We start from the raw sequence: 14,395 nt of genomic DNA on the forward strand, positions 1-14,395 counted from the left end.
CAAACTGATCTGCATGTGAAAGGGCAGTCTAATTACATCACTTATGCAAATGATAAAATGCACATATGCATGCACGTGCATACACACCACTGACAGCTTACTACTGAGGTCAAAAAGACAGTGTTAGCTATTCTCTTATTGACTAACATGAGGCGGCATCCCCACCTGTCAGATAGATAGACATGTCTTGACAAAATACAGATAAGTCACAAACAATGTTTTGACACACTCCTTCAGATAAATTAGAGAAACGTGTGGATGGGTCAAGCTCACAGTAGACTAAAGCAGTTAAACTGTTATTGGAAAATGTCCAACCGCATATTCAATGATTATTCTTTTTTCAGACCGATAGTATCCCTGTTGGAATGATTGATGGAGTCTGACACATTTTAATTACGCCCAAATTAAATGAATTGGCTTGCGGACTATAAAACATTGCTGTTTAATAACGAGCCCCACCATTTGCCTTTTTTTTCTTGCTTCATCCAATCCCATTTCGGCGGCCCGCACCAAATAACCTCCCTCCATTTAATGATATGCAAATGAATTTTCATGAACCCCATGATCCCATGCGATGATTAAACTGAGATGACATTAGCTGCCATGCTGCTGCAACTGTCAGTGCTTCTGTCTGCGTCCTTTTTCTCTCCCTATCTCAACCATCGTTCTTCGTATCCACGACAACGGCCAACTGGTGATATTAAGGGTTTCATTGTCACCGTTCCCCTGTGAATTTGCTTCGTGAGAGATAAGATTCCGCGAATCCAGTGTCATTTCGGAGAAGTTTTTCAAATGGCAGCAGAGGTGGAGCATCTGAGCAAAATCTGTTGATCCTCAAACCGCATGTCTTTGTGGTGCACTGAAGACGCACACGTCACAACGGCGTGCAAATATTGTAATGCAGTAACATTATACGGACGATTTTGGTAACCTTCCTCCTTTTCAACCTCCAGTGCTCCCCTCCCACCGTTCCGTTTCAGTCTGTATCCAACTCCACCTCCGCTGTCGTTTATTGTACTCCATTTGCATAATGAAGCCCAGGCTTAATTAAGATCCCACTGGAGTCTGGAGCCAAGGATGAAGGGAAGAAGGACGAGGAGAAGGGGAGGGGAGATCCGGCGTTCCTTAGCTTATCCTCACGTGTCCAAATAGGAGGCACAATTTAAGGGGGGAGTAAAGCGTTGACGAGCGATTAAATCTCTAATTATGATCGGCTGTTAGAATTAGTGTGTGGCTGTTAATTAGCTGCAGATGAGATGCCCAGACAGTTGCCCGCCCCTGACGACTGCAGCACCCTCCCTGACTGGCAATGCAGAAACACAGCTTGACACCCTGGAGATGATGCCAACACATCCCTCCCTTTAACACACTCAGCAGTCTGAGGGGATATCCCTTTAAGAATGGCCCAGGTGTGCATGTGCAGGAAAGAGGCTCTTCATCATCCTTGTCCACCCACTCCTGCTATTCTTCATTAGGCACAAAATTCCCACTTTCTTCTCCTTCAATATCCTTTATTCGTTTTGCTTGTTATTTCCCGTCTTCCACACACTCTTTCTCTTTAAATTGGAATGATCCCTTGTAGGTCTTTGTAATGGCCACCAGCTTCCTTTCGTTGCAGCAATTGGCATCGAGGAAAGGTTTTTGGTCGAAAACTCCTACCATTGTTGAATTTGGCTTCGGTTCAACCCTTCTGCTGCTATTTATTGTATCCATTTACTTCGCTTTTTTTTACAGCTTCTGGTGCCGCACGCGAATCCCTCTGTCTGTTTGGCATGATGCCATCTATGTTTCTGGCTTCTCCCTTGAGGGGATGTCGTTGCCAAAACATTTAAGGCATCCGAAATGTCCTGCTCACCGTATGGAGGTTTGAGTTCGCCAATGTGTGCGGGGTTGTTGGCTTGGCAGCGCGCCATTCTTTCTCCTTGTGCCCTTGCCGCCCTTAAAAAGGTGCCATCCCCGAATCGCTGGCATCCGTTGCCCGGTCATGTCTTCTTGGCTTTGTCCAAGCAAACAAACGGCGATTAGCTGCAAATCCTCAGAGGTGAGTCCCCCTTGTCTTTGACTAAGACAGTTCTCCGGCGTGCGCTTTGATCGCTCCGGCAGTGCCACGACCGCAGGCTGGCATGGCGCCCGCCGGCTGGCACGCTGCGGATGGCACGCCGTGGCTGGCATTGAGCGAATGCAAATTTGAAAAATGAATGGAATGTGGGCTAGTCCATCGACATCGACGGTCGTCACCAAGTTACAGGTCACAGTTTCACGCGATCCTCCGCTCCTTTCCTCCGATGCTTCCCTTCCTCCAGCTTCGTCTGAGTCGTCATGTGTCTTCTGGCATCTTAGGTAATTTCTACGCTCTGCTGTCCTTGAATGTCTTCTCTATCTTCCTTTTCTCTGCCCGCTCTGCTGTTGCGTTTTGCGCCACTGTGCCAACGTGGCACCATGGCAGCGGTATGGAGGTCTCTTTCTCTTCCTCTTCTATTCTTATTGTCCTCACCCCTTCGCCCGTGCCCATGCCCGCCCCCGCTCAAGTCCTGACTGGATGGCACTGTGCCAACCTGCCACCGCCATCGCTCTCATTTGTAGCTCATCTCTCCGTTGCCCTTCCCCCTGTGCCTACATTTCGATCCCTCTCTTCTCGTTTATCCACTTTCTGAATGATTTACTCTCTTTGTCTACGACGTGTTGCGTTTGTAAATGAACACGTTGGCGAATTGACAAGACGTACAACTTTTCATTCCCTCAAATGCGCGCCGCGAATCGCCTGTCTTTATCGTCGTTTGGAAGAGTTTTTTGGCACCTGAAAGAACAGTTGATGCCCTGCCGATAATTACCACAGCAGTTACCTATTCCACCGAGACAGGATGAGAAAGACGAAGAGAGCCCTGAGTTTGGGTTGTTTTAATTAACTCTTACCAACCCCCATCATGTGTGCCTTTTCTTTTCTTTTTTACATCTGTACAAGCCTTAGAGATGTTGTGCTTGTTCACAAACATTCTATAAACGAACACAATTCATCCGATTATCACTAAGATCAACTGGTTACCATTGACCTCACCCGCTTCTTCTAAAATGACCCTCGTCTCTTCTTCCTCCTATTTATAATATCTTGCGCCAAACAAAAGCCGCCAGTGGTGGTGGAACTCATTAACCCAACACTCTCATTAGTACACAAAACATAATGAATATGTAAATGATGTGTGTAATCTACGCACAGGCTGAGAGACTTGTTCTCTTTCCAGTCCTCCATTGTAATGTATATCCCCTTCCTTATAACTTGACACTCCAATTTTCCTCTTTTCTTAGACTACCAACTGTGAATCCATGGGGGGACTTCTTGAGGTCTCACCATTATCTCTTTTATTATTGGTTTTAACACATTTATCCTTGCCTTTAACCATGGTTTGAAGTGTATAATAGTCTCTAAGAGTCTCTATGTTTGCTTCTTCCTGCTCACAGTCCCCCTTTTCCAAAAACAAACCCTGCAGTGGCGCATTAAACCAACAACCGAGTGTTTGAACAAGGTCTTTCTTCCAGGAATATGAATACTGAATAATCTATCCACTGAGACTGTTTTGGATGCTGTGTTTTGTCTTTGTCCCTCTGCTGCATGGATCTTAACGTGTGGTCCAAACTGTGTGGTAAATTCAAGCTTCGCCCTGATAGACGGTGAGTTGCCTCGCTCCTGTCTCGGATAAACACCTATAATACTCTGGCTCCCTTGGCAATCACCATAGCAACAAACCACGGTACCCACGTGAGTTGCATAATAAGATGTTCTCTAAGACCACGGAGCATAAAGCGACGACAAACTAGAAACCCGCAACAAGGAATGCGTTAAATGAGTATTGAAACGTTACATGAATGGGCTTGCGTCACGTAACAAACTGTCAGACGCTCATGCGCCGTCCCTCTGTCTCTCCAGACCCTAACAGGTGCTGATGAGCCGCAGTCAATGATTGTAATGAGCTATCGATCACCGTGGGAAAACCGAGGGACAGAGAGGGGTAAGGGAGGTAGGGGGAACCAGAGGACACACACACACACACACAAACAGAAGGAGAGGGACTGCCAGGACAGGAAGAAAAAAAAAAAAAACTTCAAATGAAATTAATGGAGACAAGCTACCGAAGACAGGGTATCAATACTTGCTTTAATCAAGTCCGTATCTCCTATTGTTCGGCTTAAAATAGAACGTAAGTGGAAGTGCTTTTTTTGCCAGCGCGTGCTGAATGGAAGTGTCCAACCGCGAGCGGCTTCTGGACGGGCCGGTCTGCTCGGAATGACCATGCAGACGTGGTTGTCATGACCGAGTTCAGATGCCAGTGAATGGCACTGACGCAGTATCTCTATTTTCCTCTTTTTGTGCTGTGTGCATGGAGGGGAGGCAGACAGCTTTAGGGAAGGGGGAGGTGCGTTGTGTGCGTGTGTGTGTGTGTGTGGCGTGTGTGTTGGCTGGCGTTTCAGATAATGAAATGCAGCAGGGAACAAAGAGCTGGGGGCCCCTATTCTCTGTGCTGCAGCTTCATTTTCACCACCGTCAGTCTATGATTCTTCCATAGCCTCTTTTCTGTGTATCTGTATGTGTGTTTATATGTGTACCAGCAGTTTGTTGTGTGTACCAGTGTCCCCTCCTCCTCCTGTTAGTATTCTGCATGGCAGATCCCCCTAATGTAATAACTGTGTCTGCATGTCTAATTTACAGCAGGAGAGAGTAAATAGCCTGTGGTTAATTACAGTACGTGTGTGTGCGCGTGTGTGTGTGTGCGTCTACATGCGCGTGGGTGTGTCAGAATGATTTATGAGTTGCAAATAGCTACACCAGTGGCCCGTTTCTCCTCACTTAGTTTTTAATCTGTCTTTCCATTAATTTTCCGGGAGACGTTATTATGGTTTTATAAAAGTGTTCGCGACGATGCACATGTGAGTGCACGTATGTGTTAATGAGACAAAGGTGAGGACATTTTGTGAGAATCGAGGCCATTTGGGCATCTAAGCCGTACTTGGCTTTTCTCTCTTCAGAATTCCCGGTTTACCTTCCTTCCTTTCGCCTTTTTTTCCCCGGTGCTTCATTCACTCTCGTCATTGAGAGCCACAATGAACACAGATCTTTATTGACAGTACACGGCAGAACATGGAAACAGCAGGTCAATCCGTTTAGCCCAAGGGCCGATACACCAATTCACCAATTTGTCAGTGTTAGTTTGAGAGAGAAAAGCAGCTAATCTCTCCTCTCTGCTCTCTATTGATCACACACTTAGACTCCACTTCTCTGTCTAAACACTATTGATTCCCTCTCTCTCTCAATCTCTTTCTCTCTCTACCTCTCTTTCTGTCTCGCTCTCACCACATACCATAGCTCTCAACACATATTCCCTTCGTACACTCAGACTTCTCATCAGATCAAGGCTTAAATCATTGACTTGGTAATAGACTTGGCTTGTACGTGGAACCCCAAATTGTATTTTGTATTTTACTTCAGAGAATGAACAAAATATATCTTTGATTAATTCCAGGACTACAGTAATGTAACTGGAGCTTATAATGTCTTCAAAGCCTCTCCAAGTTTGGTTCACAAATGTCAAATATTATTCCCTGCTGCGTACATTCAAACGCGTATGCATGGTCTCATTAACAAAATCAATTCCTTAGCCCTCTACGGCATGAATATAGACTATGACATAGTATTCACTGCCGCGTACGCTGTCTCCTGGCTTTGTCTCACATAACAGGGTGAACTTCAAAAGGACCATATTCCTGTCAAGATGAAAGCTACGCAAAGATGTTTGATTGATTGTCTTAAGGGAGACGACCCCCCCCCCCCCCCCTTAATTTTAACGTCAAAGAAAATGACCAAAAGATCTGTTTGTGTGGGCCCTTTTCATTACACGTTTACACTGGGAGACCTTCATTACCATTTCAGTGATCATCAGTGCAGACGGAGAGAGAAACCTCCGACGAAAAAAAAAGAAAAGAGCATTGATCATATATTTGACCCTTTACCCTTATATCAAATAAATAAAATGCAAACAGGGAATCCCAAATGTGTCTTCGATGCCGTGGGGGAAAAAAGAAACCCCAGCCAGGCCCCCTTGGGTTTCACCGCCGTCTCCTCGCCGTCCTATTTGTTGGGCTGGTGCGACGCCTACAGGCGAGGCGACGCCATTACAACAACCCGCCGCCTGCAGGTTACAAAACACTAACACGTGGCTTGTGTAACTCCACATGAACATGTTTGATAACCGACACCGAAGAGTGTGCTCGGGACGACGGGGCTCATTTGCGTGGTGCACATCTGCTTAAACCTTTCGGAGACATTTTTCATTTTTTAAATAGCTACACTCGACCGTCACCTCGCGTTTGAAGATGCCTCCTTCGGCTGGCGAAGACAGTAAGGTCTTCGTGAGAAGGATGTTGGTGGAGGTGCTGGCGGGTCGAGAGGATCCGGAGGGGTTCTTTGCCATGTGTGTGTCGGTTCTGGGCCACCGGGAGACCAGCTCACGGTTCCTGCCCCTCATCCAGCCGCTGTCCACGGCCAACGGCGCGCTGCACGCCGCCCTCACCTCCATCCACACGGACTACTTCTCCAAGGTCTCCGTCCCGCACAAGAATCATCTACGTGGTCGCGTTTCGCTTCGTTTTGTCTAACTTGTTATGAGTTGCCGACTCTTAGGCTTAGTGAGCCCGCTAACGTCTTCACTAAAAACCTTCCTGTAACTGCTCGTCTCCTACAACCTAACTGACGTCACCTGCGCTCAAAATGTGTTAGGCAACGTCAGAGCTAGCTTGTGTTAGCTTAGCATCTACTGTGGGGGTATAGTTGCTAAATCAAATCAAATTCTTTGGTAGATATAGATACGTTATTTTGTTTCTAGGTCCTGAAGGCAACTAGGAAATAATTATTTGTAAAGAAAAGATCTGAAGATACAAATGTTTTATCTTATTAACAAAAAGTAGTTGTAGTAGTAGTGCTTGTTCAATAATCTGCAAATATTGTAAATGCATTTGTCGTCCCCCCTCCTCCCTCAATGACTATACGCAGTAGTTTCATCATTAATTATAAAAATGGATGTTTCTAATTCAATCATAGACTCAAGATGATGAGCTGGAACTTGCACTGTCGCTGTCTCTTGTGGAAATGGACGATCACCGGCTGTCCAGCACCAGCCAAGAGTCCCGACCTCAGCGACCTGCAGACGGGCCGAATCAGCCGACCGCTGTATCTCAGGGAAGCAGCCGCGTCCCGCGAGCAGGTGTAATCGCCAGCGGGAAAAAACGTGACTCACCACAAACGGGGGCCTCGGTCAAGGCCAACTCACCACAGACAAACAACACGCCTGAGCGTCAGCAAAATGACGAATATGAAACGGAGAAACCGGGAGCGAGTCAGGCCGCGCGTGTCTCCAGGCCAGTTTCCAAACAAGACGCGTTCAAAGAAAGCGACACAATGATGAACGACGCAAATTTGAGCCCGTCAGAGAAACCGAAGCGCTCCAAGAACAGACGGCAGCGGCGTAAAGCCGCCGGCCGGCAAGTCGTAGGTTTGCCCCGTTCTCCGTCGGCGCCGCCGCCGGTTTTGCTGTGGTTCAGGAGGGACCTGCGACTCGGGGACAACCCTTCTCTCACTGGCTCGTTGGAGGTCGGTGCACCTGTCATCCCCGTCTTCATCTGGAGCCCCGAGGAGGAGGAGGGACCTGGGATCACGGTGGCTGTGGGGGGAGCGTGTAAGTTCAGAGAAAATACTGATTGTTGGCAATCTTTGTCAAAGCACAGTGTGTCAGTGCACAACACACAACACCGTGCATAGAACTACAGCTGATACATGTGAATTCCTATTCAAGTCTCCTGTTTCTTTGTCAACAGGTAAATACTGGCTTCATCAAGCGTTGTCTTGTTTCTCTGCATCTCTGGAGCGCATTGGCAGCCATCTCGTGTTTTTGGAGGCAAATACATCTTCTTTGCATACCCTTAAGGAGCTAGTGAAGGAGACTGGGGCGAGAACTGTCTTGGCCAATGCCCTGTATGAGCCTTGGCTGAAGGAGAGGGACGACGCGGTGGTGTCCGCCCTTCAGAAAGATGGTGTGGTTTGCAAGACGTTCCACTCGTACTGTCTCAGAGACCCTTACTCCGTGAGCACGGAGGGGGTCGGACTCAGAGGTAAGTCACAACTAAATTTAAATCGTGCTTGCTTTAAATATTTCTGGTAAATATCAAAAACAACTCAATCTACAAGCGGATTAAAAATAAGGTAATCTCTTTTTTTGTTTTTCTCTCGGTATAGGAATAGGTTCAGTCTCTCACTTCATGACCTGCTGTAGACAGAACCCAGGGTCTGCGTTAGGGGCCCCCCTGGACTCTCCTGTATCTCTCCCCACACCCGCCCGCTGGCCTGTGGGTGTCCCTTTGAACACGCTAGGCCTGGCGCGCATGCCCCGCAGGAAAGATGGCACAACGGTCAGTAGCCACAGCAGATGAGCCTTGAGGGGTTAGCTGTGATGTTGTGTGAGGGGGCACGACTGCGTGTCATCCCTCATCCCCTCTCCCCCCCTGCTTGGAATAAAATCTTTGAAATGACGATCAGATTAAGATTAGGTTTTCAATAATTTCTCTGTTCATTTTGGCCTTCAGATTGACTGGGCAGCTAACATCCGTAAATCTTGGGATTTCAGTGAGGAAGGCGCGTCGGACCGGCTAGAGGCCTTTCTGAATGATGGTGAGAGACCTTGTGTTCACGTAAAACATGTCTGTACTTGAAGGAATGCCGAGCGTGACGTTGACCTTACGATTCCGCCATGCGTCCAAGGTGTTTATCGTTACGAAAAAGAGTCCGGCAGGGCAGATGCCCCAAATACCAGCTGTCTGTCCCCCTACCTTCACTTTGGTCAGCTCAGCCCACGCTGGCTATTGTGGGATGCCAAAGGGGCGCGCTGTCGACCCCCAAAGTTCCAACGCAAACTGGCGTGGAGGGATTTGGCTTACTGGCAGCTGACCATGTTTCCCGACCTCCCCTGGGAATCCCTCAGACCTCCATACAAGGTAGAAACTGGCCACAGGCGCGTTGATGACGCAATGACAGCTACCACTTCCTACAAAACGAATAAACATGTTAAGCTGAAGTACACTTTACTCACGGCCTTATATAGTTTGTATTTATTACAAGGCGTTATTTATTACAGGCTCTGCGGTGGAGCAGTGATGGTGGCCACCTGAAGGCCTGGCAGCGAGGACGGACAGGCTACCCTCTGGTGGACGCCGCCATGAGGCAGCTGTGGCTGACGGGCTGGATGAACAACTACATGAGACACGTGGTGGCATCTTTTCTTATTGCATATCTCTACCTGCCCTGGCAAGAGGGTTACCGCTGGTTCCAGGTGAGACGCGCATGGACGGAAGTGCACCCGCGCAGGTGTCCCCAAAGCGACAACACGTAGTAATTACTGACCTTGTGTCCAACGTTTGCCGGTGTTTAGGACACCCTAGTGGATGCTGATGTTGCCATAGACGCTATGATGTGGCAGAACGGGGGCATGTGCGGTCTGGACCATTGGAACTTTGTCATGCACCCCGTTGATGCAGCGATGACCTGCGACCCCTACGGAAGCTACGTGAGGAAATGGTGTCCTGAACTTGCTGATCTGCCCGACGATCTCATTCACAAACCCTGGAAGTGTCCGCCATCCATGCTTCGACGTGCAGGTGAGGCGATAGTCATGACAAAGCAAATTTCTGGCAACCACTTGCCAGAATATCCTCACCATAACCCCCAATTCTGCTTTTTCTGCTACCGTCACTGGTCAGGTGTGGTCTTTGGCCAGACATACGCCGAGCGGATAGTCACAGACCTGGAGGAGCGGAGGAGTCGTTCCCTGCAAGATGTGGCTCTGGTGCGAAGAGAGTTCGGGCAGTACGTGGACAAGCACTCTGGCTGCGACTTGGTGCCTCTGCCGCCGCGCCTCGTCTCTCAGGCTCTGGGCTCAGCGGGTCTGGTAGCGGAAGGGAAGCAGTTCCTGTTGCCCGTTATCACGCGCATGGAATTCAAACACCAACAGGAAGATCCAGACGCAGACGCCGCCTCAAATCCTTACAATGCTGTTCTGAAAGGGTACGTGAGTCGCAAGCGGGACGACACGGTCGCCTTCCTTAACGAGAGAGACTTTACTGCCAGCGTGATGCACGAGGGCGTTCAGAGAAGGGAGAGGCTGGAGAGCAATTATCGCAGAATGGAGGGACTCCCTCAGCCTCCCGCGCCTCGGGGCAGAGCCAGAAGAACTCCAACCGCCAAGGACAAGTTTTCTGTGGCCCCCAGTGGGGCGGTCTCGTCAGTCAGGTGATCCAGAGACCACGACGGAAAGTGAAGTGACCAGTTACAAGCCGTAAAATGCACAAAAATCTTAAGGAAAGCCTTAAATTAAAATGTGAGGGAAATTTGTTGAGACAAAGTTCGCAAGAGACGTACATTTAGTGTTCAGCAAATTCGGACAAATCCGAGGCATGTTACAAAAAAAGGCTTCCACCGTATGTTTTACAGTTGGTTCTTTTTTATATTGTTGTACATTGGGTGAATACGTTTGGTTGCAACAATGCGTGTGGATATGACATGGGTTTACTAAAAATAAGTGATGAAAAATATTAAATGTGTAAATATTTATAGTATACATTTGTCTGACAGTGTCAAGAACTATTTAATAGCTGTAATGTTAAACATCTTGTGCTGTCACATGGGGGACTCTAAATAAAATCATTTTATAAAAACTGACCTTTTATAATATGAAGCCTGAACTTTGGGATTTAATAAAAAAAAAGAAAAAGAAAGTCTCAGGAATTGTTTATTTTCTAATAAAAAAAAAGGTACCGCAGCCACAATTTCTGTCATACATGCAGTAGACAAACATTATTTTTGATAATTGAAGACCAAAGTGCTTTTTAAAGTCAGTCTTAGCAGTAGATAAAGGATTTCTAATGTTCACAGCTTTACAACACTGGTCAGCTTTGTGGAGATCCACTGGTGGGCGCTAAGCATTTCATCGGAGCTGACACAGGCACAACTCGATCTTCCTGCCAGTATCGTTTGAAAAGGAGGAGCGCGTAGCACTTAAGAGGACGGGTTAGATTAGTCCTCGATCGAGCGGATATATCGCTCATAGGCTGCTTCATCCATTAGAGTATCGAGCTCTGTAGGGTTGCCAATGGTCATCTTCATCAGCCAACCTACATTGAATGAGTCAAAATCAGTTAACCTGTGATTTCAGGAACAGTTTTGCATACCATTTAGCACGAGTCAAATATGTGTTACACCCCTTTGCTCATTACAGTATGGAGAATTAAGCATGACAATGAACAAGGTTTGGCTTTACATGTCCCATTTCCAAAGCACAGAAAAGCAGTTATGGGTAAATACTGCAGAGTCATGTAGTGATGATGGAATTCTGACAATAGCAAAACATTTGGAACGTTCTGGGTGATGGGTAACTATATCAGCCAACTTTTAAGTCTTTAACTGGAGTAGTAATTAAAGTACTTCCAAATGTAGAGAATACGCTAAAAACGTGCAAAGTTGCCAGTCAGGAAGAAAGATGGTTCACACTTTAAGACACAATATACTATAAAAAAGTTAACTCTACCAACAAAACGGATTGACAAGGCACGAGATCGGAATCATCTCCTCATCTCACTCCTCATCTCTATGTAATGTTGCATCACTGCCATCTACTGTCCAAAGAAAGTAAGAGCAGTTTCTTCAATCTTCACAGCCCACTGCTTTCACACAGTACCATTAAGTAGTCAGTACTTATGTATTCTTTTTTTTATATTTTTCAAATCAATGCCACTTCAATTATCTAATGTGTTCTAACAAATGCATTAACAACAACAATCTGCAGTAATCATTTTTGGACGTTAAAGACTAGTCGGTTAAAAAAAAAAACCCACCAATGACCCAAGGAACCAACAGACATATCATATTTTAAATTCTATCCTGTTCAGTATTTTAGCCTATGTGTGTGCTTACCATCGTCGTAGCAAGATTTGTTCACCAGACCAGGATTGTCGGCCAGTAGTGTATTAACCTCTACAACTTCTCCAGTCAAAGGGGAATAAAGCTCACTGGCAGCCTTCACACTTTCCAGAGCTCCAAACTCATCTGTGACAGTAGATGTTAGAAACAAGTGCATTTATATACGTTAGGTCATTTCAGAATAGCAACTGCCAAGACAGAAAAGGCAAATATTGTTGACGTTACATTACATGTCATTTAGCTGCCGCTATCCAAAGCGGCAGCTAAAAAAGTGCATTTCAACCAGAAGGATACAAACCCAGAAGAACACGAAACAAGAAAGTGTAACATTAACTAGGATAGGTGCTCTGTGGCACGGTGACTATTCACCAGTATAACAGATGATATTCAGTGTATTACTAAAATACTTTTTTTAAATGATGGATGGAAAGTAGCAAAGCAAAGTTGTTTCTCAACACAGCATCAGAGAAGAAATTTGGCAGCGCTGCGTTACGATGCAGAATAATTTAATTTGAATATCTTCATAATATATTTGCTTTCGAAATATCTGGACACCAAAAAATGTTCGTGCGTTTTTCAGACATATTCCTCTAAACCACAAGGCAAAATAACTCAAAACAAACGTACAAGTCCATCTTTCATAATGGCAGAAGAAAAAGCATTTCAAAAGAAGGGTAGCGATCTTACTGTCATTTCTAAAGTAAAAACCGTTGTCACATGCGAAACAAGATAATCATTAGCATGTTAATCAAAAACGTAGAGGAATAATTGTTTTGTCCAAAACAATGTCCAGATGCAAAGTCAAGATGCCTTTCGAAAAGAATATTGAATCATTGAATTGTATCCCAAAAATTGGAATTACAAATTCAGTTATACTTCAGCAATTATACAGTTTCCAGCCTAAATGTCCTCTTCCATGCCAAGGTTGTATTCCTCCATAGTTTGTTTGTTTTTTACATGTGAGCCACACCACCCTCATACCTTGCTGGACCAGCTGCGTTCCCACTTCTGGCAGTCCACAGTAAACCACATCTCCCAGAGCCTCCTGCAAGTTTCAGAAAGCAAGGTCAAAGACTGGAGCAAAAGTATGTACTTTGTTCGCTAGTGCAGATAACCTACGCGTGTGAGCGTTTCTGCGCGCGATCACGCAGTAGGAAACTTACTTGAGCAAACTTGCTGATCCCGACAGTCCCAATTCCGTCATCTTCTACTCGGATCCATTCGTGTTTGTCTGTGAATTTAAGTGCTGCAAAACAACAACAAAAACAGACTCAGACCACAACGATCCCCCTCACTGCACGAGTATTTTTGTAATGTATGACAACCAGAATAAACAGAGACAGGCGTAGAGCCGGGTCGTCAGCGTACGTGTCCTTTCTTAAGCTAATGTTACCCTCTAGCAACCGCAAGCGTTAGCTAACATGCTACAATAAAACCCACACGCGGGGTAATACCTGCTGTTAATCGACAAGAAGTGGCTAGTGTCCTTTCGAAGTAAGGTTGCGATGCCAGCCGCAACGGGGAAAGTGTTGCCGAGCGGGTAAGTACAGGCAAAACTGTGAAAAAGTTGGAAGACAGGGAGCGGAACAGCCCACAGGCGGCCATCTTTGTCGCGTATTGATGAGGGCACCGAATTCTTCTTCGCGGATTTGCACTCCGGGGATCTTCTTCGTCTTCTTCTTCTTCTTTGAGGTTAATCAGGTGATGCTGTGCAGGCACTTTGTGGAGTAAGTTAACACGCATAGTGTCCGGATATCATTTTATTACCTCGTCGTCATAACTACTCTTTTAAAGAAGCTGAACAAATCGTCTCGTCCCTTGTCCATTACCAACACACCCGAGTTTGCTTAAAAATAACGGTACATGACACAACAATGTCGAAAAAGACAGGTTGGAGGTTTGCCATATCTTTGGATTCTGTGTTAATCATGTTTTGCTATTTTTTTTCTTCAAAAAAAGGCCAAAAGAAGGCCATATTTGGATGTACCTGATTTAAGGCAAACGCTACAATAACTTTGTTTTGTTACGCACTTCATAAAATTTAAGAATGTTTTAAAATGGTTCAATAGCTTCATATATGGGATTCAAGGATATCATTTGCAAACAGTATCAAATTACTTTCACTAATTGTCTAAACTTAAAGTCCCCGCCTTGCATTTCACCTTAATTTATTTCTTTACTCTTTATTTATTCATTACCAAATTTCTCCATTTTTCCAACAACGCCCCATCATCTGCAAATCATGATCTTTCCAGCACTACATTTTAAGAAACATCTTAAATCTGAAGAATAGTATAGGACTTATGTCACTCGCCTTAAGGGTCCCATTTTCTCACTTACAAGGATTGGATATTTCAGATATCACGTTTACTTGAATCGTTCTTA

The 14,395-nt window shown here is 45.7% G+C and overlaps 2 protein-coding genes across 2 annotated transcripts; one reads left to right on the plus strand and one right to left on the minus strand.

The window, feature by feature from the left end:
* Positions 1 to 5,134: 5,134 nt before the first annotated feature.
* LOC120808772 (deoxyribodipyrimidine photo-lyase) lies at positions 5,135 to 10,809 on the plus strand. The gene is made up of 9 exons (XM_040161914.2): positions 5,135 to 6,588; positions 7,088 to 7,721; positions 7,861 to 8,154; positions 8,279 to 8,451; positions 8,626 to 8,710; positions 8,801 to 9,033; positions 9,174 to 9,368; positions 9,468 to 9,693; positions 9,796 to 10,809. The coding sequence occupies exons 1-9, from the start codon at positions 6,364 to 6,366 to the stop codon at positions 10,326 to 10,328; spliced, it is 2,598 nt and encodes an 865-aa protein (XP_040017848.2). The 5' UTR covers positions 5,135 to 6,363; the 3' UTR covers positions 10,329 to 10,809.
* A 1-nt stretch (position 10,810) lies between these two features.
* On the minus strand, positions 10,811 to 13,714 carry LOC120808790 (glycine cleavage system H protein, mitochondrial). Its single transcript, XM_040161954.2, has 5 exons — positions 13,465 to 13,714; positions 13,174 to 13,256; positions 12,992 to 13,055; positions 12,005 to 12,136; positions 10,811 to 11,205 (listed from the first exon to the last, which is right to left on the minus strand). Exons 1-5 carry the CDS (start codon positions 13,613 to 13,615, stop codon positions 11,108 to 11,110), a joined length of 528 nt encoding a protein of 175 aa, XP_040017888.1. The 5' UTR covers positions 13,616 to 13,714; the 3' UTR covers positions 10,811 to 11,107.
* Between the last annotated feature and the right edge of the window lie 681 nt (positions 13,715 to 14,395).

This window comes from Gasterosteus aculeatus, chromosome X, assembly GCF_964276395.1.
Source record: "Gasterosteus aculeatus chromosome X, fGasAcu3.hap1.1, whole genome shotgun sequence".
In the NCBI taxonomy this organism is placed as follows: domain Eukaryota; kingdom Metazoa; phylum Chordata; class Actinopteri; order Perciformes; family Gasterosteidae; genus Gasterosteus; species Gasterosteus aculeatus.

Coding starts and splice junctions, on each gene's coding strand:
- LOC120808772 (XM_040161914.2), top strand. CDS start 6,364: ATGCCTCCTTCGGCTGGCGAAGACAGTAAGGTCTTCGTGAGAAGGATG. Junction 7,722..7,860: donor GGTGGCTGTGGGGGGAGCGT/GTAAGTTCAGAG, acceptor CTTTGTCAACAG/GTAAATACTGGCTTCATCAA. Junction 8,452..8,625: donor GCAGGAAAGATGGCACAACG/GTCAGTAGCCAC, acceptor TTTGGCCTTCAG/ATTGACTGGGCAGCTAACAT.
- LOC120808790 (XM_040161954.2), bottom strand. CDS start 13,615: ATGGCCGCCTGTGGGCTGTTCCGCTCCCTGTCTTCCAACTTTTTCACA. Junction 13,056..13,173: donor GGATCAGCAAGTTTGCTCAA/GTAAGTTTCCTA, acceptor TGAAACTTGCAG/GAGGCTCTGGGAGATGTGGT. Junction 11,206..12,004: donor CAAATCTTGCTACGACGATG/GTAAGCACACAC, acceptor CATTCAATGTAG/GTTGGCTGATGAAGATGACC.